The 25,929-nt window shown below is 35.2% G+C and overlaps 1 protein-coding gene across 1 annotated transcript in view; it reads left to right on the top strand.

The window, feature by feature from the left end:
• Positions 1 to 25,929, top strand: part of LOC134755851 (transcription factor SPT20 homolog) — a 58,561-nt gene that overhangs the window by 18,599 nt on the left and 14,033 nt on the right. The window contains exon 2 of the mRNA XM_063692487.1: positions 22,587 to 22,723. Within this exon, the coding sequence (XP_063548557.1) occupies positions 22,587 to 22,723 (137 nt within the window). The remainder of the gene's footprint in view (positions 1 to 22,586; positions 22,724 to 25,929) is intronic.

Genomic DNA, 25,929 nt, shown 5'->3' with positions numbered 1-25,929 from the left:
TTAGTGTAAGTGTTTTAGTATCGCTATATATTTTAGTTGTAGGTGTGAAATAATCATAATTAAATAATGTTTCTATTAGTTTGAGTTCTTTGTAATTTTTCTATGTTTGTTATACCATACCATATATTACCATTATGATTCATCATTTTTTTAAAGGTAAAATAATGAAATTTAATCGTGTTAGATCCGTTAATGACAATAATGATCATGTGTATTAAACGCGAGAGTTTGAATTGCTATATACCAAAAGTTATGAACAAAATCTCTATATAAATTATGTATAGTGCTCGAGCCGATCCCAGCGTTTTCCCGCTTTGTAGAGGGAAGCGACGCGCCGATGGGGTTCCCGGCACTCGTTGTGTTAATAAAAGGATGTAGTGCCTGAAAAATATATCCTTTTGCTACCTATACATTCTGTGAGATTTATTTGAGACCTTGAATGATTAATGATTGTGGGATCCGGATCTGCACCCGCAAGCCGGCCTTGGAATCCGTTCTCACTGTTTATTACCTATCATAAATCTTTTGTGTAATTAATTCTCTTTTGTATCTACATTCTTATGGCTCCTGTACACTATCGGCGATGATAGACGATGACTGGCGGGGACGATAGTGTAAGAGGACATACTCGGCAGTCCCAGCCAGTCATCGTCTATCATCGCCATGATCGCCTGCGACCCATGAGTTGTCGGTTTTTTTGGGCACGCATCAAAAGGGAATCGCCGTGTGGTTGCGTTGTACAGGTGATCATGTGGATGCTTGCACGATGATCTTGCTGATGATAGACGATGATACTATCAACGATCATTGCCGATAGTGTAGAGGAGGCATTACGCGTTGTACTATTGAGAATTCGGATAAAACCGCGAAATTCAAGGATAATTATTTGAGGGTCAGGATGTTTTATTATATTGTAGGTAGCTAATTAAAAACTTTTTTTGCCGTGCAGAGAGTTTATTAAACGTAGGTTATACTCTAATAGGTACTTTTGCAATTCCTTATTATTAATATGTCCTGTTCCTAAAATTCGGTACACTTATAAATATCGACTTTTACAAATATTATATCGTACCGGCAGCTTGGTCCTTCAGATTACCTGAAGGAGTCTTTTATTTTATATTGCTTCGATTAATACTTATTTTGGTCTTTGACCTTTTATATTTTCTCTTATTTCTCGTGAAACTCTTATCTCTAGAGCTTTTAGTAAGTGCTTTGGGAACAAATCAAATTATTTTATTAAATATTTTTTATTTGTGTTTGTGTGTGTAATTTGATTTGTTCCCAAAGTTGTGTATAGATGGCAGCACCAATCTCTTGCTATATCGTAATTCCGTAAGGAAAACGTATAGGTGCAAGCGCGTACTGCTCACCCTTAGAGTTGGTCAAAGACGCCTAGTCTTAGTAAGATGGCATATAGTCGAGAAATTGGGACTGGTTCCGTCGTGGCGGGGTGGCCTAGGGGTTCAAGGCGTTATCCCGGATTGCTAAAGACGCCGGTTCGAATCCGGCCTTCACCACTGGAGGAGCTGCGTCACTTTTTCTTTAATGTATGACATCTATTTCAGTTTATAATAAGGATATTTGTTTTATAAAATAAAAAGATATGACCCGATCATAACTATGAGGTTTATGCAGAACTGGAGCGTGCAAAGTAAGTCTAAAAAAGGCGGAACATACACAAAGTATACCTGTGCTTATGTAGATTAACTTTTGTAATTATGGAAGCCCGAATTAATTTTATCAACACTTTCGAAAACAGCACGATTTACAGCTATTGAGCTATTCTTATATAGATCTTTTTTGTCGTGTATCTGCAGTCTTCTTGCATTATTGCATTATAAAGTATGGAAAAAATCACTCATCGTCGTCATTGTCAATTTGAAGCAGGAAAGAAATCATCCGACGATGTGGATACTGTAAATGGGCGTTTTCATATTCATTATTAAATTGCTTTTTAGGGTTCCATACCTAAAGGGTAAACACGGAACCCTATTACTAAGACTCCGCTGTCCGTCTGTCCGTCTGTCCGTCCGTCTGTCCGTCACCAGGCTGTATCTCATGAACCGCGATAGCTAAACAAATGTTGAAATTTTCACAGATGATGTATTTCTGTTGCCGCTATAACAACAAACAACAAATACTAAAAAGGCGGGACCCTCGGTGCGCGAGTCCGACTCGCACTTGGCCGGTTTTTTTTTGTGTAAAGATTTAATAAGTGTGTATTTAAATTTAGCTTCGTATTAATGTATATTTTTATACTGAGTCCACTCGCTTAGCGATTAGGGCCGACATTCGAGGCATGAGGCATGCGACTGTCGCACGTCATTTGTTTAATGTTCCGAGTCCGCGCCGTAATCGCGGGGTGCACCTCGAGATTGATGGCACTGGATTCTTGGGTAGTAATTAAAAATCTACGGTAAAAGGTGAAAAGCGAGAAAAATTTTGCTTTTTGTTTACGTTCTGGTTGGAACAGAATTGCTTGCCTGTTTTTTATACTTTACAAGGAACAGGAATTCTTGTTTCCAAGAGTCGAGTTTAGGTTAATATGTACTGTGCTGTACTACATTTACATTATTATTACCTACAAAACACTATCCCTCGAACAATCGGTAACTTCAATAAACCCAAGTGGGTCACCTATTTTGGATGTACTTTATTTCCGGAATCAATAAAACTTCCATAAATCTAAAGCAATTGTTTTAGGACAGAAACGAACCCTGCACAGCGGAAAATCGCGGAGCTGCCTTAAAAAATATTCCTTATCATGTCTGTGTCTTCATGTACTTGTAGGTAAATTAAATTGTTGCTTTTCAAGCACTGCATCGGAGTCTGTTCTAATGCCATTATTGGATATACTAAAATTAAATCTATGCACTTTAACCAATAAGAACAGTTTTGAAAAAAAAAACATAAATGAAAGGGACAGTTGGAAAAATCTACTATGATTAAAATAATGTAATTAATACAGTGAGAAGAGTACATGTAGGTAACTAAACTTTAGTTTTTCAAAAAAAATAACTTAATAATTGTAAATGTAGGAGTTACCGATCTGTACATAAAAGCTAGTGCGAGTTCTATAAGTACTAATACATTAAAAACTATTGCCCTAATGGTATAATGTGGTTGCAATTAAAATGGGCCTTAATTTTTTGACGAACTCCATTTAAACGATTACATTTGTTTAAAATATATATTACCTACATTAATTTTATCATGAAAACCGTAAGTATGCATTGGAACCCCTTGCATTCATATTTATTTATTTAAACTTTATTGCACAAATTTACACAAAAAGAGTACAAATGGCGGACTTAACGCCTTGAGGCATTCTCTACCAGTCAACCATTGGGCCAAACAAAGACAGTTTGGTGCAGGATTGTAAAGAGTGGATATTAAAGATCCAAGTCAGACTACTATAATACTATATTTAAACAAATATCCATAAAGAAAATAATAATAATAATATACCTTCATATATACAAATTGTATTTCTAGAACAAATATTTATTCAAATAAATATTGTTAATTCCTTTACCAGCTGTCTGTTCTTGGCTTCCGCAACAAATAATTCAGACTCCCAATTAGTCGCCCTTCTCAAACAAACCATTTATTTCGGTGGCGCCAATAAAGACAAATCAAAGGCGCTCCCTCAATACGTATTTCGTTTAATTTTATTCTTGCAGAAGTAATGAGAAATTGAATGTTCGATCTGAATTATGTAGAAAAATGTAACGTTTTGCTTATTATCGAATAAGAATAACCCGAGCGATAAGTTATTCGTAGCTAATTAAAGTACGGTCGGTGCCCCAACCCAAGTTGCCATACTAATTGTATAAAAAAGTGGATACTTATGTTAGGGAACCGACTGTAGGGCCATTCCATCTGATTTCGACAAATTTGAAGTAAAAAGTGCGCCGCATGAATTTTGATTTAATTGGAAAAAATGAGGATAACCTTTATGATACCAGAAGTGTTAGACCACCACCGTTTATTATTTTTCTATCTTTTAATTTCCGAGCAGTGCCCACTCAAAGGAAAAAATCGGGTCAAATTCCTGCTTGTACATAATGTGCTTTTTGATTTAGAATAAAGAAAAAAATATGCACTTGTACCAAAAACAGCAAAATGAAAGGTTAAAAAACAAACTTCAACTACCTGCACCAAATCTAGAACTATTCCGAAACAGACCCCTATACGCCGCTGCAAAATATTACATCAATCTTCCAAGCTACATTATAGGTCAGAAGAGAGAGACGAAACGTTTGCAAAAAAGTTGAAGGCTAATAAAAACTATTATGCAGTTGACGATTTTTTAAATGATTCCGATATTTGTACCAACTAATATTACGATGTAAATTATTAGAATTTTTATTAATTTAATATTTATATTAGCACTAGTCCTAGTTTTAAGTTTTAACTGCCATACCCGTTCCGGGTCCATGAGATACTTTTACATGTTTTAACATCTTGTAATTACTATGGTGCAATAAAGAAATAAGGAATAAAGAAAGAAAGTATGATTGACAAAGAGTCCATGTGTATGTAAGTATAAAGTACAGTATACGTAATTAAAACACTAAGGTTCTAGGCAAAACCGGGATGAAATGTTTGTATTGTTTCATACAAAAGCTTTCTTTGTTTGCCAAAATAAATGAGCCAAGGTAAAGCAGGTAACAGAAAGCCTTAGCGAGGACCATTGTATTCATCGTTCAATCTAACCCAGGACAAAGGCTGCAGCGTACAAAATGCCTACAAAAGCGCTGGAAACTAGGTATTCGATAAATAGTTATATACATTATTATATTATTATATTGTACCATTACCATAATTTTAAAGGTATTTGCATTGTTAAGGTGATCTTATATTTTTTCAATCTAGCTAAGAAAATCCCGAAATAAAACTTTAACTTAAGCAAACACCTTTGCCTAAAGTCTAGACAAACGGAAAAACTGGAGTAGCGATTAAATAGTGGTTGAAGTTTTGTATACAAAATTATATCTAGTTTTTTCGTTAAATTTTATAAACTGGTTTTAATACTGAACTCTACAAATCAAAATAACAAGCGTCAGTCGAGACGTCACACTTCACAGCATGCTTTCCAGACACATTTCTCTAAATGTAAACCGACACCCGTAATGTGGTATTTACGACACATATTATCGCCTCTCAAACGCCAATTTAAGTTTTCATATTTTTGCAACAAAAATGTTTCCTTGTTAGCGGTAATAGTAGGCTTTCACTATTTTGTGAGGCTAGGGATTGTCGCGGCCAGTCGCACGATTGTCTTGAGCGTGCGTAATTATACTTCATTGTAGCGGGCGTATTATGCCATGATACCAAGTGTAGATAGGAAGTATTGCTACAAAAAGTCTATGTGTTTTGTGGTTAACAAAATCCGGTCATGTAATTGAGTTATTATAAAAGTGTTTGATGTTTTAAGTTTTTACATTGTATTGATGAAGATAAAACTAACTGTGTGGACAAAATTGATGATGTAGGCAAAGGTGCCTGACTAGAATCTCCGAGTTTCACAAGTCTCCATAAATAATTTAGACTGAGATGAGGTACTCGCCTCGTCATCTCTAGAACATAATGTTTGTTCCTACTAGATTTTTAGGCATTACCTACTAATTTCGACATACTTAACTATATTTGTACTTTTCTTATCTGGTTTTTATTGAGGCTTTGGACACTCTAGCCTCGTGTACTTGTACAAGTACAAATTAAATTCGAGTTTTGAACTCATATAGAAATAAAAGAAAGTTCCAAATTCAAAAGCGCAAAAATTGCCCTGGGTCTTACGAGGCTAGGTGAACATGTCAGCCTCATGGGTGCATTCATAGTTCCCTACAGTCCCTACTCAAGGGATAATTGTACTTGTAATGTTAAAAAAGTGTTACCTACTACCTTCCTACTGGGGTTCCTAAAAACGAATCTCAAAAATAAATGTAAATCGCAAAATCGATCCCTGGGGCCTTATTGTATTCTCACACGTTTTCCTTTACCGTGGCACGTGATCGGAGCTAATCGTGAACGCTTTTCGAAAATACGTTTCTACAGGCACATATTATTTTAATTTACTCTCGAAACGTAAAGCTGGTTAATGAAAACAAAGATTCTATATACTCCCCTGTAAAAGTTACACTAATATGACAAACAGAAATAGAATGTGCTTGTGCTTTATATATTTACTTTCTTAAGAAATGGTCTCGTTCCCATGAAACGAATATACCCTTGCTATCGTGGCATGTGTAGGTATATGTATGGATAAATTATCACTATTATCAGATTAACACAAACACCTATAAATCATTTGATTCACTGTGCAATATATAAAGCTTGTATAATTATTGCATTATTGTTCAAAAGCTTCTATCCACATAGACAACGTAGATTTGATTAGTAACGCATAGCGTACTAAAACAATGAAGACGTTTGTCGCTACAATTAAGAAATTAATAAATACCTATAGTAGGTTTGTTTTATTAGCAGTGGACGGGAAAAAAATTGGACTAAAGATGAATAAATCTAAGACAAGAAGAAGAGAATATAAGAAGAATATATTGAAGAGATATGTTTGTATATTATATTGCTAATGGAGAAACTGAATTTATTACAATAAATAATTAAATAATAGAATACGTGAAAAAGTACATATATATATATACCTCGTACACAGATAGGTAGTGTCGTTTGAAAATAGTACAGAAGAAAATACAAAGAAGAATATCTACATCTTGGAAGAAGTAATTTGTTTATGGATATAAGGAAATTATGAAAATTGGTTTAATTACTGTTAATATAGTAAAGAAAAAGGTATGGCAATACTACCGTGCTTAATAACATACACGACTGTCAAACATGGGTCTCTCAAAAGATAACGAAAAAAACGGCCGAGTGCGAGTCGGTACATTACCTACACAATTTTTAACAATGTATTTTTTTATGTGAAACGTGAGTGAAATGTCTTTAAAAAAACCCGTAGAGGTCGGCTCGAAACCTAATTATTGGTCCAGTAGTTTCGGAAAAAATAGGCTGTGGCATACGGACAGACAGACAGACGCACGAGGTGATCCTATAAGGGTTCAGTTTTTTCCTTTTGAGGTACGGAACCCTAAAAAGGAGAATGCTCGGACTCAAGCTAGCAAACAGAGTAAGAAATGACAAAAGTAGAGGATGTGACGAAAAAAGCTAGGCGGCTTACTTAAGTAGTAATCGGCAGGTCGCCGCAGAGGCGATTGCGAGTATTGCAAATGAAGATAGTAATTAAAAGTGTTTAAATATAAATTTTAAGTGCCTAAATTTTACATTTCAAGTTTATTTATTTAAGTTCTTAATAGCAGAAATAAAGGATATTTTTATTATCTTTTAAATTATTCAAACTGCAGTTATTTACCAAAGCATGTTAAGTGTTGACACAAGATTTGAACGATAATTAGCTTAACCTATTAATTATCGCCATGCCTGCGATTTTTCCCATACCATTTATTCTATAGAGCAATCAAAGTAAGCTATCTATGAGATTATATTTTTACCACCACCTGTCGTGAGACTAGCTCATAAAACTGACGTATTACCTACTACTAAAAAGTCTAATCTTCTTGCTATTATGATGGGAATCCACACTTTATCCCTTTTTATTTAAGTACTAGTTTAAGTATAAATTACTCTAGTATTAATCTTTCACCGATCGTTTTTTGTTCAAAATACGGTAAAAAAGTCTCCGAACACAAATTACCGGATGAATCAAGCAAGAAAGAGATCTCTTGTTCCGCTACTAGAAAAAAAGTGTAGGTATGTTAGTAAAAACGTAAAGCAGGCATAATATTTAAGTAGAGAAGGGTTCCGCTTCTATGAACAGAAAATAGAAACGCATACGCAAACATAACGCATAGCAGCAACATTATAAATGTATTTAAATATATATTTTACTATAGTTATTATTTTCTGTTTTTATCACTGATCTACCGTAATAATAACTAAATACGTATCTGTAGCCAACAGTACTTTTTGTGTACATATTACATGATAAAAGTAAACTTATCATGCGAAAATCTGCCGTTTATGAGGTTGTATTTTTACGGCTGTTTAACATAAGTTAACATAACATTAAGAAATCCGACACGTACAACGAGAACGAGCATAAACCGTAAATGCGGCTTTGACGTGCTGTAACTATGTTGATGTATGCCCAAAATATTAGGTATTCCAATAGTAAACATAGTAGTTTATGGAATACATGATATAATTATGAATGAATTGTGATGATTCTGATGTGTACTAAGAAATCTTTTCAGTTGATGCTTCTGAAATTAAGCAGTGGAATAATACTTATTCAGGAAAAGAATAAGAATACTGATTAATATAATAACATCGTCAAACAAAGAACCCCGATCACAGTGGGCCGTATAATAGAAAATTATGTTTGTAAAAAACCAAATTTGCTAGAGGCGGTAGTTACTCGCATGACAGACTTTACGTGCAGGACGCCTCGAGATTTAAACGGGGAACTATTTAACTGATTTCGCAACACATAACTCTAAACAATACAGTTTTTCAAACCTCAGTTCTATATATTAGGTACCGTAAGGTTGCTTTTTTCACGTTCACAATTACACTTGATAAGAGGTTTCAAAAATGAGTAGTGGATTTTCAATTAAGGAGGAATTTCGCAGTGTGAGTGAATTATGACGTTCTTGACACACTTCTCTTATTTATGTTTACAATTTCAGTGGATTTATTGCCGGGAGAGTCATTTTTAGAATCGCAACATTTTTCACATTACGGACTATTACTAAGCAATTAAATGCCGCAAAACAATGAAGATATTTAATAAATGTACAACGGCAAGTATAAGAATAAATATAAGCAGTAGTAATATTAAATTACGCAACAGTTTTTAATAATTCACGGTTAGTTTCACTAGACTTATATTGACCGGGATATGGACCATGATTACCTTTTATATTGTTTTCGAAAACAATATAAAAGGTAATCACGGTCCATGCGTATTGGAAAATTAGATTAGTCGTCTGAGGACAAGTGTAACACTTCTTTACATGTTTAATGTAGTTTTTGAGTACATTTTAGAAAAATAGCAGTATGCTTCCGATAAAATTCTCTGGAAAATGTTTCATTTTATGAAAATTAAGATGCATAAATATACTTTAAACTAGTTACGTTGTATAAAATTAATCAGGGAGGATAAAAATAAATAAACAAGTTTTTATGCTATAATCTTTAACGAATCCCTTACTTCCAAAACAAGGTCGGTATTTAAGAATTGTGTTGTTTTTACAATATCATTTCAAATTGTCTAAAAATTTAAAACTGCAGTTGTTTGTTGATTATTAAGGCACTCACCCATTACCAGACCGCTGGACGATATCAGCCTGTCAGTTAGAACAAAAATTTGACAGTTCCGAATAACTGACAGGCCGACATCGTCCGGCGGACTGGTAATGGGTGGGCCCCTTAAGAGTTATTTGATTATTGTCATTCTTAAATATCAATGGTAAGTACAGTACTACTGTTGCCAAATATTTGACTAATGATCCGACAAAACAAATTGCTTCCAGACTTAATAAGGAAGCTTTCAAGTAACAGGATTCCTGCATTTGCATTTAAATTGCAATAATTTTCATAATTAAGGTGTTAATCACCACTTTGAGAGTAAATTGAGTATATATCTGGTTTATATGCGAGACCGCACTTAAATATGTTTTAGACAAGTTGAGGTGCCATCTAATCAATGTCCTCTCAGATATATAATTTGTCTATTTCCCAATGACATAATAAGTATGCCTGTAAATTAATGCGCGGCCTTGCACCAGATAAAACTGGTGAATGAGATTTTTTGAATAACAGTAATTTATATGAAAGATGGCAGTATTGTGGCAATAAATTACTTATCTCCGTAATTTATCTTGGGACTCGCGCCGTTCTAAGGCCTTCTCAGACTGAGGTCTACTTTGACATCCGGTGATCGGCGCCAATCGTGATGTCACTCAATGTTAGAATTCATTCATGCACGATCCAAAAGCTACCCCGGAGGTTGTTATTATCTTGATCTTATAAGAGCTTTGTTACTCATAAACTTATAACTATAAAATAATCATTACTTTTTATACTTATTATGACTTTCTTAGTCAAACATAAAGTATCATTATTCATTAAATACACGTCAAAAATTCATCAAATAGGTGCTCTTTATTACCAACCTGTATTTCCCATATCATAATAAAATTAACTAAGCCTAACGATCTGCGACATATTTTTATGATATCCGCTGCCGCCCAGAAAATTTAAGTAAACATATGTTAATGAATTAATTAATTATGCGTAAGTTACGCTATGCTAAGCAAACGCAATAAGTTAATGAAATGAAATAAAATGAAAAATATTTATTTTGAGTAGCTATGGATTCATACAGGTTTATTAGTAGACTTACGTTCCTAATGTTAGTACCTAAACCTAATTAACTATTCTTTACCTATTTACAAGACTTTACTATATATATACACTGCTGGAAACATAATCAGGATATATTAAATAAGTTACCTGTATGGTAATAGTGTTGTTGTGTGATGCGATGGGAAAGGTATAAAGGTATGGTTATACTCAAGTAAATATTTTATAATATTTTAATAGGAACTTTACCATGATTATTAAATTAAAGTATGTAGCTATAATCATGATCATATTTATACTTCGAACAGTCGTGATCTCAAGAACCGACATAGTTCAAACAATCGTTTGAACTCTATTCGCAAAAAGTTAACAACATACCTTCAATGTGTCCGTCACGACGGAAAAGGGTTTATTATCGCTCAAAGAACCAGAACGACCAGTGGCATTTAGTGAGGCGCTAGAATTCCTTGGCATTAGTACATTCAATACGTAATGCTATTGATAGTGACCGGTTGATTTATGAAGCCGAATAGGTTGAACTGGAACACTAGACTATGTAGTTCATTCCAGAGCTCGTGAGATAGTATAGTTTCCACAATTCTGTCCAACCATCCGGCCGGTCGTACGCTGCCCTCGTCTAACGGATCCCTGCGATTTTTAAATATATCGTCATTGTTCTCCAGTTTGCGATCGCCACTTGTGTAATGCGGAAGGGTCCTGGATCTTCCCCGGGCTACCATCCCCCCACACAGTCCTAGCGCTCTATTTACCCCTAGAGGAATAGAGCCCAAGTCAGGTAAAAAAAAATACTTTTTGGCCCCGAAGCGTGCTGCGGCTATTGCATCTACGAATATTATGCCAAGATATTCTTTATTAGTCAACCAGAAGGCCTACTAGAGATTAATCGATATTGTTTGTTATCCAATTACACATTTTTAATATGTCATACGCAGTTAGCTGCGCGTGCAATCTGTCATACGCAGCTAACTCAATATATTATGTACAGCTACAGTGCCGGATGCCACCACAGCTATAATAGTTCATCTTCATTAATATCATCCGAATTAAGCAGATCGGTGAAGTGTTTAGTGATATGCAAATGAGGCTAATCTGATCCGACGTGTATATTCAAATGCACTTACACATAATTTGCGCAATAACTATAAGTTGGTAGGTACTTATTTATATCCAGTATTATTCTTTAAGTTTAGTAACTCTTGGTGTACATCTTGTTCACTGAGTAATTAGTTAGTCGGCTGACGATTTTGTTTATTCACAATATTGAAATTGAAATTGAAATATTTATTGCAGACCGTGGTCCAATAGCATCTAAACTATCATCTGACAAAGTATCAAGCGGGAGGCGATGACTAATTTTTTTTATAGACTATTTGCTGCCATTCCTCAACCCACCAACGGAGCGGCAGCTGATGTTCACGAGGGTTCATCATACATAGCCGTTAACCGCTATACGAGTTTTCGCCCGGGAGGCGATGACTGACGAAATTTGCGCCTGGCTCGCGGTCCAAATATCTGACCGAACGACCGCGGAGCACCAGCGACGATTCTGGGCAAAAATGCTGTACTCATCTACAGCGGGCCGATTTTCGAATTTCGAGCGCTCGATTTTGTGTCTGAGGGATACGGCGAATTGATAATTTTGAAATCTGAGCAATAAATATTGGGAATCTAGTGGTATTGACCACTCGTTTTCAATTCTATTAGTAGAATTTAAATGCCTAGTAGTGGAGATATATTGAAGGGAAAATCACGAATCGAGAGCTCGAAATTAAAAAATCGGCCCCCAGATCGCATGTCTCAACTGATTCTTGTGAAATTTCGTATGATTTGATAACTACTTATATGGTGTTTTTTGTAATGGCAAATCCATGGGGTACGTGAGAGGTCTAAATCTATCGGAGCAAGTAGTTATCAGTAGAATATATGGCATGGGTACTTTATACACTAGGTAATTAAATGTAATTGCTTTAGGTATTTGTTATTTAATTTTAGCAAAGAGTAATTCTTCAATTTCGATAAACAGAGCTCAAGCTGAGGTCTGGGTGATCAGTGGTGGATTCGGCTGGACCCGTTTAGCGTAAATGGATTAAACCTTGCTAAGTTATTGACCCAACATCTAATTACAGCTATGTGTAGGTATTTATATTATGCCGCATAATTTACGGAAACCCTGTAATGTTATAAATACGGTGTAACCGCACGTTTTCTTCAAGGAAATGTGTCGTAACGTAACGGTGCTTTAGACTGTATTTTGTATCTCATTTTCTTACGTACATTCCATTCACAGTTATTTATTGACACTTAGAGTATAATAGACATGCACCTTATTACAATACCCACTTCCTTGCTTATTAGCCGTCTGATTAATGAAATGACTAACCATCAAACATAAGGTCAGATTGTTTACATAGCAAATATGTGTCCTTTTCAAGTAAAAGGTACGCTCTGGCAGGTTATTCGTATAGAGATGCAAGCAAATTTCACCCATATGATAAGCGACAATGTGGTACCTTTTACTTGAGAACGACACATATTATTATGGGCTATGATACATTACCACGTGTGGACATACTTGGCTGGGCTATAGGGAATATTACGCGAAATTGTGCGTAGGGGGCGCCACTACCACAATCTGAGGGTCGTTTCGTTTTCGTTATATAACGTCTCTGTCACTTGCATATTCGAGCGATAAAGAGGCAGATAGCGAAATTTCGGATTCGCGTTTCCCGGTAGGTCCTCTGTAAACAAACCGCCTTGATGCATCAATGTCATATTTTATTATATCTGAAAACTTGTTAAAACCTGTTAAAGGTACAACATGTATAAGTTACCTACTCTATGGTTTACTAAAAAGGCTAGTGCTGCACTCTGGTGGCAGAACATTGCAGTAATATCCCCTATTGAGATATATTATGTCTTAAACAATAAGTTTTAACCTCCTCCTACATATATTGCCCGTCACAAAACGAACGTGTACTTACACCAAACCGATATTAGAATGATATAGGAATCATGAATATAATATCTGTTATTTAAGATTATCTAACATTGTAATGTTGATAGCTAAAGTTCCTCAATTTATATGTGGTTTTTGGTCCCACGCATTTAAGAATTCTATATTCCGTTTTTGTCCGTCGCTGTAATTATTACTTTTAATTACAAACTTTTATTGTATAGTGTTAATGAAGTACTATTGCTTCATATTGTATGTGCCTTAGGCTTATGCTTGCTGTATACCAATTTTCTGTTACATATATATTTTATGAACCTCCAGGTCTTTTTAGTAGTAAGATTTATGTGCGTACTATGCACTTTTAAAATATGTTCCATATATGACTGTATGTGTTCTAAATAAATAAATAAAAAAACAAAAAATATTTCTAAAATCGGTTTGATGTAAGTACAGGTTGGAATTGGCTTGTGAGACTAGATAAACTAGACACAACACAACCACTTAGTTTAGTATACTGATAAACCTGACTAACCCACTTTGAGTCGGAAATAAGATATGGGATAATAAAGTATAATACAATTTTTTAATATAGGTACGTTGTTGTGAACTCACCCCGGTTTTCATAACAACGGCCCAAAGACAGCAGTTATACTCTTTCATTTGCAACAAAGAGAATAAAGTCACATCACAGCAATATCATCACAGTAAAATCGCTCGCTACCCGTCAAAATGTAATAACAATGATTTCTAGGTAAGTGTTGCTACATGAATAAAATGTTTCTGCAATTAAGATATCGTTGTTAACATCGTTGTAAACGTAAATTAATTATAACAGTTCGTGATGTTTCACGTCAAGCTTAACTACGAATATTACGTACTTTGATATATGTATATTTAAGAACATACATATATCAAAGCCTACACTGCAGGCTAGCATGCACTGGGCCCAAGACAGAGCGGCCTGGAGAGCACTGGTGAAGAGTGTCCACACTCGTCACGTCCCTCAGCCATAAGGTTACGACAAAGAAGAAGAAGAATATTCAAGAAATTCCAATAAATAGCTTTAAACTTAACGGCCATAGACACACTTCCTTCTTGAATTTTGGTCTAATTATAAAAGTATGTTATGTTTCTGTTACATATTTGCCTTTGAAGGACTACCTCCGTGACTTTAAAGAAATCGACTTATCTACTAATAGGTAAATAGGTATGGATGGAATAAGCAGTGTCACATTAGCTCGTCAGTAGGTCAGGTCAGGCAGAATTACTTTGTGATACTAGGGATGTGTCACGATGAACTTAGACAGTGATTAATGGAGTCGCAGGATATAGCGCTTTTGAATCTTATCAAACGTACATAATATCACCTAAGCAATGCTAAACCTACTTACCGAGAAATTTTTTATTCATAAAGGCATGTAATAAAGTTAGAATTTACTGTAAATTGTTTGATGTTATAATATTTAGGCTAAGTCAGCATTTGTTAGTTATGAATGTAAGGGTGTAAGGGCCACTTGCACCATTCACTAATAACCCGGGGTTAACCAGTTAAACCTGGAGTTACCTTGGTTACCAGTACAATTTGACACTGGGTTAACGGTTTAACTGGTTAACCCCGGGTTAGTGGGGTGCTTGTATCGAATTTCAAGTAGACTGATTGTGGACCGAAGTTAAGCCTTACCTCTGCGAGAGTTTCCTAAAAACTTATATTTTTTTATTACCTTTTCGTTCATAATCCTAAACGAAATTATACGGAACGAAACTAAAATCTCTTGTTGCACTTAAAATCGAATTTGCCGTTGTAAAATTGAATCTGTAGTCTAGATCGAGTTAATAAATTCTCGTATCTCTTTCAAGAGAGAAACAATGTAACGATAACTCATTATACGTTGTAAAATGGTCTACTTGGTCTTGGTCTACTCGTAGACTTGTACTTACGCATCTCAATAAATCAGCGATGGATAGCTTGTGTTCATCGAGTGAGCAGTTAATAAATTATTTTGTAATCGATTCTAAATAGTTTTGGATTAAATTCGAATAAACGAGCGTATGTAAGAAGTAGTTGCAGTTAATTACGGGTACGGACAGAAAGTTGGGCTTAATAGCCCTTAACTTTGGACTATTATGTCTACAGGTGTTTGTAAACCTAATTGCTGTATTGACCCTTCCATTATTCTGTTATTTTTATGAAGTGATTTCAGGTAAAAAAGTCTATGTTTGATGCATGTACGATGACCGTGTAAATTAATTAGATTCTTTCTCTGATGCCTAAGAAAGAATGCGTAATACAATTTCGCGTGGGAATAAGACGACCTCCGAAATACTGACACAGTGTCCCAAATATGTGCCATTGTTAGCGATTAGGAAGCAAGAGTTTACTTTTACTGGCTCGGAACGCAACAGCGCACGCAATCACTTTCGACTTTCTGCGCTCGCGACGCTACCCACCGCGCACGACAAACGATTTTTTTATCGTTCTTTAACTAATATGATCATCGCAGGAATTTATCGGAACGAACTGACAAATAGGAGTAAAGTAAAAGTGATATGACAGGAAAATTTACGATATTAGTGATACTGGCACATTTCATCGGAGAATGAAAAAAATTAATCACCGTATACATACATATATCGAGTTAGTCGCGCTTGGTATGGCCTGAGAGGAACTTGACCAAACGACTTGGTTCGCTTTTAAACAAGTTTTCAATTGTTCTTGAGACTGTTCTGGCTTGGAGACCTACGTTTGCTTTTATTTAAGAATTCGTTGTACATTATTCTATATAAAACATCACAAGCAGTAAGTACATTAAATAGGCACGTGAATAATGTATTTAGTACATATTTTAGAGTTATTTAATAATGTGTATAATCAACTCGGATTCATACCGATTTAGAATATCGCTCTTGTTTCTGACATTAAAGAAAACATGTAACAGATCTCAGCAAAACTGGTATGCTTGTGACGTTATTTGGCCTGTACCAGAATTGTGGGCGATTATGATCTTATCTTTTAAGGGCGAAAAAGATAATTAGAAACGAAAAATCTGTTTTTACGATCCAGATATTTCTTTAAATTTAATTATATATATGTGTGTGTATTTATAATAGTAACTTGGCGTATAGTAAACAATGTAAATATCATTTAAAAATTTAGACAAGACTATATTAGGTATCCAATATAGAAAGAACAGAGAAGCAACAAATAGTAAGTCCTCAATAAATTGACGCTTTATGTCCTCGTATATTATTGTAATGACTCATTTACGATTTTATATTATGTATAGTATCTTATGTAGTAGGAAAGGAACTCTGAAACAATAGATATCATAAAAAGGATAATAACGCAGTCTGCGTAGAACAATATCAAAGTGTGATAAATTATTTTTGACGGTTCGAGTGTAGAAAACGATCGAAGGTATGAAAATCGCGACTGATTTTGATTTGTGATAGTAAACTTTTTTGATCCTGGGGTAGGTATAGGGTAAAATGATGAATATTTTTTTTCTTACCTTTTATTTTATCTCATTATTTATTTTATTTTTACTTGGTGATATTCGTATGTCGAATTTACTAAAAATGTGTATAGAAGAAAATGTATTTCCTACATAAGTAAGTAAATTCACGCAAATAATTCAGCGGCGTCGCGGCGCTTCCTTCATGGCCGTTAGCTTCATTCGCTACCATAATGCACCGCACAAGTCGAGTTTTCATTTCGCGTAGTTAGTTCATACTTTTATGAGCAATAACGAGGATTTTTGCTAAGCAATTTATCATGTTGCTTTATTTGACTTACCTTTAAAAGTTACGGAGCCTTCACGTTTGGATTAATATGCGTACCGGAAACAAACTTTTCTTTATCGACTTTTCTGTACGAAGAAAGAATTCTCGCAGTAAATTTCCTTTATTTGTAATAAATGGTGTTGTGATGTATAAATTGCGGTACTCGCATTTAATAACGTAACGTGAATATAAGAATTACATATTTAGTTAAAGCATTACACAATAACTGAAACATTATTCCCACTCCCACGCAAGCGAAGTTGTTGACAAAGCTGAATATTAGTAAGTTCCTACCTAAATAAACTAGATGTGATACTTAGCTGATCTTGGCATAAGCATGAGAACTAGGGCAACTACGAGTAACCCTAGATGTTATTCACAAAGCTTTCAAACTTTGCTGGCATATTCCATTCATCAACATGTGTACCCATCTATTTAATTAACAATATTAAATTTATTAATTACTCGTGTCAATACACGAATGTTATGTTGTGGTCGTGACCTTGTTATTTATAATAATCGTTACTAATTCGTTAGACTAATATGCGTTTTAAACAATCTATAGATATAGGTATGTATTTATGACTTGAAATTACATCTGCCGGTACTTTTTAGTTCCTAATATAGGTAAATTTCAAGGGCATAAATTTTATAAGACTCACAAAATGCAACAATAGAGGGATTTGATTTTACCAACCGAAGTATTCTCCCCACCGTAAACGGTGACAAATAAATTTTATGTACAACGCGGTTACTATATGTTTTACTATTTAATGGTTGCCATTTAACTCTGTCAACGAACAGTTGTGTTGCTGCAACGACAACTTGTAACTAATCTCAACTACGAGTAAGTAATGTTGTAAATGCGAAAGTAACTCTGTCTGTCTGTAATCTCTTCACGATTAAACTGCCGAACAGATTAAGATGAAATTTGGTATGGAGATAATTTGAGGCCCAAGGATAGACATGGGGTAGTTTTTAGGGTTCCGTACCCAAAGGGTAACAACGGGACCCTATTACTAAGACTCCGCTGTCCGTCTGTATGTCTGTCACCAGGCTGTATCTCATGAACCGTGATAGCTAGACAGTAGACATTTTCACAGATGATGTATTTCTGTTGCCGTTATAACAACAAATACTAAAAAGTACGGAACCCTCGGTGCGTGAGTCCGACTCGCACTTGGCCGGTTTTATTATCATTCATCACCATCCCACGAAGTCACCGGCAGGAGCTATAAAACATAAGTGATAAGAAGTCACTACGAAACTTTGCATAAAGGTGTGAACCTTGATACGCTTAAAACGTGAACTGTTTACTTTCCGTTACATTTACAGCAATTTCCTTATTTGTATTCCCTAAGCCTGGGAAAAATCTAGTTAGTATTAGATAGGTGCTAGCTAGGTAGGTAGGTATATAGGTATTAGGTAGGTAGGTATTAGGTAGGTCAGCCTACTATAATAAGGCTAGATATACACATTAGCCATTTAGTATGTTTGAAGGTAGGGTGCGTTGCGCTAAGATTGGGTTAAGGCTAAGGCTAAGACGGGTTTTTCATGCGGAGTAAGATGAAAAGTCGCCCGTAATGCTTCGGCATACGGATGATTTTTTGTCTTACCCCTGGTGGTATCTCTTAAATATGTATAGCGAGCGAAGCGATCACTCGATGGTTTTGCGCAATTGAATATTAATAGATCTTATCTTATTATGTGAATTGTCAGTTTACTATGTGGACGACGGTACATATACCCAGGTAAACTTTTTTTTCGTAATAGGAAATAAGTAGAATACAAGAGCCTGTTTAAGAAAGAGCAACTTGCATATTTTCGGTCGCAACTAAATGGACTAAGCATGGCGCGGTATTCATTAGAAGTAGACGACCTTATCTAACCAGTTCAACAAAGTTCACAATCAATCAAATTTAAGTGAGATTTACATGATCTGGTTATTTCATGACACTTTGCCCCTGCTGTACTTTCTTTGCCGGCCAAATATAAGAATGATAAAATAACAAATAATTTCAATTCTTGTTTCATTCCAATTTCTATAGGTACTACACATTAATTCCAATCAAATTTAATAGCCATATCATTACTGTCATTATTACTAACATATATCTTAGCAATCTTTATTCTTGTTAATAAAGTTTATATTATTAGTACCTAAATACAAAATTATAACCAAACACGGTACATAAAATATCATGATAAAATCTAATTTGACACTAAAATTCAGCACCTACTAAGTGTTGACCATGGTTCGAGAAACATTTGTCACCTACGAGTTGTTTAAGTCAACTTACAATACAATCATTGAGGTTCGATTGATATCTTAGAATAGATTGGATGCGAATTTGTGTGATTCTCATCATTAATTACAAATACGATATCGTCTCGGCTTAAAGATCATGCGAAACTAGCTTTAAACTAAAATGTTTACGCTATGTTTTGCGCGGTCCTATATAACTGTGATAACTATCGGCGTGCTTTGGATGTCTCGCTTTAATCGGTAAGTATCTACACGTGATTTTGTACTGGACTAAATAGTTCAAAGGATTTGTGTAGGCATTTGGTCGCCGGAATTTAAGCTATTTTCGTTGACAAATTACTATTACCGTAGCTAAAATAATCTTGTAGTGACATACGACATTTCACGGGAAAGGATACTATATTTATAGACCGCGGGCCAGGAACAGATTTCCATGACCAATCGCCTCCCGGGCGAAAACTCGTATAGTGGTTAACGGCTATGTATGATGAACCCTCGTGAACGTCAGCTGCCGCTCCGTTGGTGGGTTGAGGAATGGCAGCAAATAAAGTCTATAAAAAAAATTAGTCATCGCCTCCCGCTTGATACTTTGTCAGATGATAGTTTAGATGCTATTGTGAATAAACAAAATCGTCAGCCGATTGTATCGCTGTGGAAAGACCGTCCGCTGGTCACATGAACATGTAAAAAAGAAAATTCTTTTCAGTCATCGGCGTCATCGCCTCCCGTTTGATACTTTGTCAGATGATAGTTTAGATGCTATTGTTAATAAAACAAATCGTCAGCCGGTTGTATCGCGGTGGAAAGACCGTGTTACGCGTTTCGGTCGCTGCCATTTCTCAACCCACCAACGGAGCGGCAGCTGACGTTCACGAGGGTTCATCATACATAGCCGTTAACCGCTATACGAGTTTTCGCCCGGGAGGCGATGACTGACGAAATTTGCGCCTGGCTCGCGGTCCATTAGATAATTTAGCCAGTTAATGGTTGGTAAAATGAAAACAAAACAAATCAATTTCACATAGCTGAATGAATTGTGTCTACTTATCGGATTCAGCAGAGGGACATGTATCCATACCATAGAGTAACTTATACTAGAGCGGTACTGTCATAGTAAATTTTGTAACCCCAGTAAATTCACTGCCATCTGTCGACACACTTTAAAACTAAAAATAAATATTTATAAAAATACGATAAAATGTATTTAAATATGGATAAATGATTTTTTTATTTGCATTAATTATTTTTATATGATTTTGACCCATGTTCTTTCACTGGTATGCGTTAAAATTATAAATAACAAACGAAACAGTCAACGCCCTCTATACGAGTGTAGGCCAAAACTAGTGGCGCCATCTGATCGAGAATCAAATTTTCGTGATTTTCGAGGCACGTTTTTTTCTTAGACTGTATCCATCTATTACGGAGTTATATCTATCTTTGATCCATACTGACCAAAACCGTGACATATTCAAATAAAAAGTCGGCTGCTTTTAGTTTTCAGAAATGACTAGCGTCATTTAGTAGTTAATATATCATAATAAACACAGAATTATGTAATGCTGTCCAAAGAAATAAAAACCGTAAAATTTTCAGAAAGAAAATCCCGGTGATCATGCTACCAACGTAACCCGCAATAAACCATTTAATCTAAGTTAAACGATAAATAATGATGTTGTTATATTTGATCCCAGCATGTCCATAAATATAAACTCCAATTAGGAAAAATGAAATAAATACTCTTGACCTTTGGGAACGGCGTGGTCATTAAATCTTTCCCCTCGTGGCTAATTGCGAACACTCCAGCGTAGGAGAGAGCTATGTGTTGTGCAACCTTAAAACACAACCTACAGAATGCTACAAATAAGAACTGATCTGTTATTTCTAAAATATAGTTCTTGAAAAGAGAAACCTTAATTAATAGTCGTACTATCAATAAATTTGTTAACATTTATTTGTGGTTTTAAGAGCATTTAAAGTTCTTAAAACCCTTTCTGCGTGTCTACCTATATTCGGCGGCAGTAACACAGCACATTCAGTTGTATAAAATCTTGCACCAGAAATATTTTTCTTCAGACTTACAGGTAGGATGATACCTATTTATATCGTTTACATTAAGTATAAAAATTTGGTCACATTTTTTTTCTATAATTGAGCTAAACTGTACGTATACTGTACTGTACTGTTTTATGGGTGTAACTTGCTTTAAAATTGTCTTTCATTTTCAATTTGCCTGTGTCAATTCCCACTTCATAAAAAAATCAGGCGCTTTCATTATTTTAAATGCGTTCTTTCCTAAAAACTTAATAAAATAAACAAAGCTTGAAATAGCAGTTTGTATTTCGAGGCGAATAAAAATATTTTGTATAAAAAAGCTAAAGAGAAAGTTAAGTTAATCCGTAATATTCGTCCAAATATAAACAAATCTAAGAAAATCCAAGAAAAAATAGGATCGTAATCCAGCCTCTGTAGCCGTGTTTATTAAAGTAGATAATTAAAAACGTATTCGAGGACCTTGCTTCGGTCGTGATTGTCGTGAATTTCATCTCTTTTGCAGACCTTGCGGAACCAGTAAATTTATGTAAGGAGCTGAATTGAGTATGAAAAGAGGTAACTATTAAGAGATGTCTTAATATTTATTACAAAGTAGGTATGTTTTGTGTGTGTGATTTTTTATGTTTTTCGCAAGACTAGTAAATATCAAGTCAGTGCTCAAACGGAATCTAGAAACACGAGAGTTTATCGGCCATGTTAACAAAGCAAAAAGACGACGATGATGCACAATGGATTGCCGAACAACAAATTATTTCGATTGACAACGGTCTAGTTCTTAACTTCGTCGTAGCTAACTCGGGCTTACATAAATATTAGTACTTAATAAACGCAACAAGAAACTTGACAGTCAGAAGACTCAGAAGTTTGTGCGACGTATGATAAGTCGCACAACGATGTGTGAGTGACGTGTGACGTTAAACCTCTGATTGAAATAAAGATCAACTTTTATCCTCATCGAGTTATCACTACATTACACAAAGTCAAATATATTTTTTTACATGGGCTCACAATTGTTAGTACATACTTAGCGTACACCGCAGTGGGTTTAAAAATCCAAAAAGGCAATACGCGAAATTAATATTTCTTATCTCGTTGTTCCAGCGATAATCCTCTTCGCTCACGCAGCTAATGTGAAAGAACAGGAGGATACAAAAGAGCCTGAACAAAACAAGGACAAACGGCAAACGCAAGAAGAGGCTCTACCGGGTCACCTCGTTTACAGGACGGCTAGAAAACAGGTAAATTATAGTGGGTCAAGCAAATCTTGTCAGTAGAAAAAGGCGGCAAATTTGAAAAATGTAGGAGCGAAGGGTTATCGTCCCATAGAAAATTTGTATTTCGCGCCTTTTTCTACTGACAAGATTTGCTTGACCAACTATATAAGCATTTTTGTACAAGGACTCTATAACTGTCGAGGTTAATAAATTGACTAGTTCTTGGAGGCCAAGATTTCCGAGATAAACTTGCTGCGATAAATATACAAGACCAGAATTTAAACATCATGTGCGACTGTGCGTGTTAATTTTGTCGCATATGCAATTAGACAAACGTTAGCTTCCTGCAATATACATGTATAGGTAGTCCTTGGCTTATCAGCTTCGGGAAATCAACCATATAAATCTTGAATAGGACATGCGACAGGATATTAATTCGATTGTCGTACAATGTACAGACAACTACTGACCCAGATCCTTCCAGAAAAACGTTTATGGAGTCTTTACAACTGACAGTACATGTATCATGATTTCCACTTAACAACGCAAAGCTAGAAGTCGACAGGGCAATAAACTATCATGTGCCCTTGTAAAATACCTAATTTATCTTTAATCTAATCTAGTCGAATCTCAAAATTACTTTCGGGATCGGATCAAGTTTGAATTAAAGGATTATTCGAAATTTTCAAAGAATCTTTTCATCAGATTTTGGCCTGTTCCTAAGTAGGTACTCGTAATTTCATAACAAATATCATGTTAAAATTGTTGCTACCTAGTTACTTTTTAGGACGTTATGTTGTCTGACCACAACGACGATTTATTTTTACCTCGCTCTCGCTAAATTACACTTAAGGTGTCATTCCACTCCCGACTGCAGGCAGCGATCGCACGTGCCGGCGCGCTTCAAATTTAACCACGCTAACGGTGCAAGTAAAATACTCAATTAGAATGACAAGAAGATCGATACAGACAAGAATACGGTCAGAAATAAAATGCTACTTTTACGTATAGCGAGCTGCAAAAGTGCCTACCCATTTTATGAATAAATTTTATTAATAAAGCGGGTATGGTATTATAGTACAATTTTACAGCTGTGCGTTCATCATCACTGAGTAAACACTTGAGACTTCTTGCAAATGTAAAATTTATTCAACTTGTACAAAAATATAATAAATACGTACGTACGTATAATAAGTACCTACCTAAACATATAAAATATAATGGGAAGTAATTAAGTTTGGTTAGGTTAGAACTGCGACATTCACAGAAACAAACTGCTACTAGAAAAGTGGGTTAGGTTAGGTTAGAACTGCGACCTTTACAGAAACCAACTGCTACTAGAAAAGTGGGTTAGGTTAAGTTAGAACAAATTTTTGCGGATCAGTTAAATTGTAATCCAAAATGAAATAATCCGCTTACCCACTGATTGCTTAACAAAATTTGATTAATGGTGGATCGCTTACTGCCGATCAAATAATTAATTTGCCAACCAAATCAATTTAGAGCAGCTCATTATCACATTAATTGCGAACTGATTTTGAAATACTTGCTAACCTTAAGTTGCTGATCAAATACACATTTTGGCTGACTAAATATATATTTTTGTTCATCAAAATAGGAATATTTTGCAGATCGATTAAATAACACCCAAATATAATTATATTTAATTACCAACCTCTCTGACACTAACTGTCTAATTCATCTTTAGTTGCATTATGTTGGTGCAGTTTTCAAAGTCACCGCCTTTTCTGGCTAGCACAGCTTTATTCCATTAGTAATCATTTAACTTTGCCAGAAAGTTTTCCTATAACTCTCAACTTGCTTTGTGTTTATGCAGAATCACCAATTCTCGCGGAGTTGTCGAAATTAATTGCGCGGTGAGTGTTTACCCAATTAAAAATATCATAGTTAGGTACATATTCTACCAAGAATAAAATATACCTTTTAAATATAATATAGTTACCTAAAAATCCTTCTAACAATATGCACACCTCAACGTGCATACCTGTCTTTCCCATTATGACTTAGACCTGCGACTTTATTTGCAACGGCTTATGTCCTCAGTTCGCCCTTTCACTTTTGTGTCCTAGATTTCGTCACAACTAGCCAGTACTTTATGCCAGCGGATATGCAAAATTTGCCTCGACACGACATCTGCCCTGTACTTGTCAGTAGGTATATTACATACAGGAAATAGAACCGGAGGCAAAGTTCGAAGCAAATATGGAAGCCGTGCGACATTAGGCACTGGGCCAAATATGCTTGCCAATCCGAATGAATTCTTATGAATTTTATTTAAAATATTTATTGTTGCACTTAACGTCGGTCGATGTAAATCACAGTTACAACATATTGTTGAATCCTAATAATTATAGAAATGCCTATGAAATTAAGTAATCATTCACACCGTTTAGGCGGAATATGTACTTATGCCATTCTCACATTCATGTTGTTTTTTCTAATGCATACCTACGACGGTGACTTTTTTTACATGCTTGGCTGTCATGCTTGTGTGCGTGTGTCCAACAGATGCACATGATTTTATGGTAGGTGTATTCATTGTGACGGGACCGTCACCTTCATAGTCACAATTAATCGTTTTGACGTTTTATAAGCTGATTTGATCGCTACTGTCCAATGATGGTTTCCTCTATCCGTTTTCTATTAACTTACACACGGCGTTTTTATTACACATCGTAAAATTGGTTGCCATTATTGATGTTCCTAATCACCGGATTCGCAGAGAAAGCCCGGGTTTGACACGAATTGCTACAATGCAATGTTCTTTCTATTCCGCGGTTACAGCCAGACGTGTTCATAGACCACAGTCGTTAATAACTATTAGCAAGATCATTTGTTATGTAGAAAAATAAACAGTGTAATATTACTTAGGGAAATCATTTGCTATGAGGGCTACCGCGTTTAATTTCGCCGCTAGGGGCGCTAGTGTAGATGGAGGTCTTTCAAAATGTCAAATGCATATAAGTTTTGGAGGTTTCAAGCATTTTTATCGGGAATTTTCACTCCTTATTCATAATTGTGGTAAATCTTTGTCCATCTCTGATTAATCATGGTACTCAATAGATACAGCTCAATAAATATTAGTGGTTTAAAACAAGTGCCAACTAAAATATATGCAAAATTAAACAGGTTAAAAAAATTGCATATTTAGTTAAACGTTAAAATACCTTTGTGTATATTAGAACGTATTGATTTTATAAAAATAAGCA

Source organism: Cydia strobilella, chromosome 1, assembly GCF_947568885.1.
Source record: "Cydia strobilella chromosome 1, ilCydStro3.1, whole genome shotgun sequence".
Taxonomy (NCBI): domain Eukaryota; kingdom Metazoa; phylum Arthropoda; class Insecta; order Lepidoptera; family Tortricidae; genus Cydia; species Cydia strobilella.
This window is presented reverse-complemented; position numbering and strand designations above follow the sequence as displayed.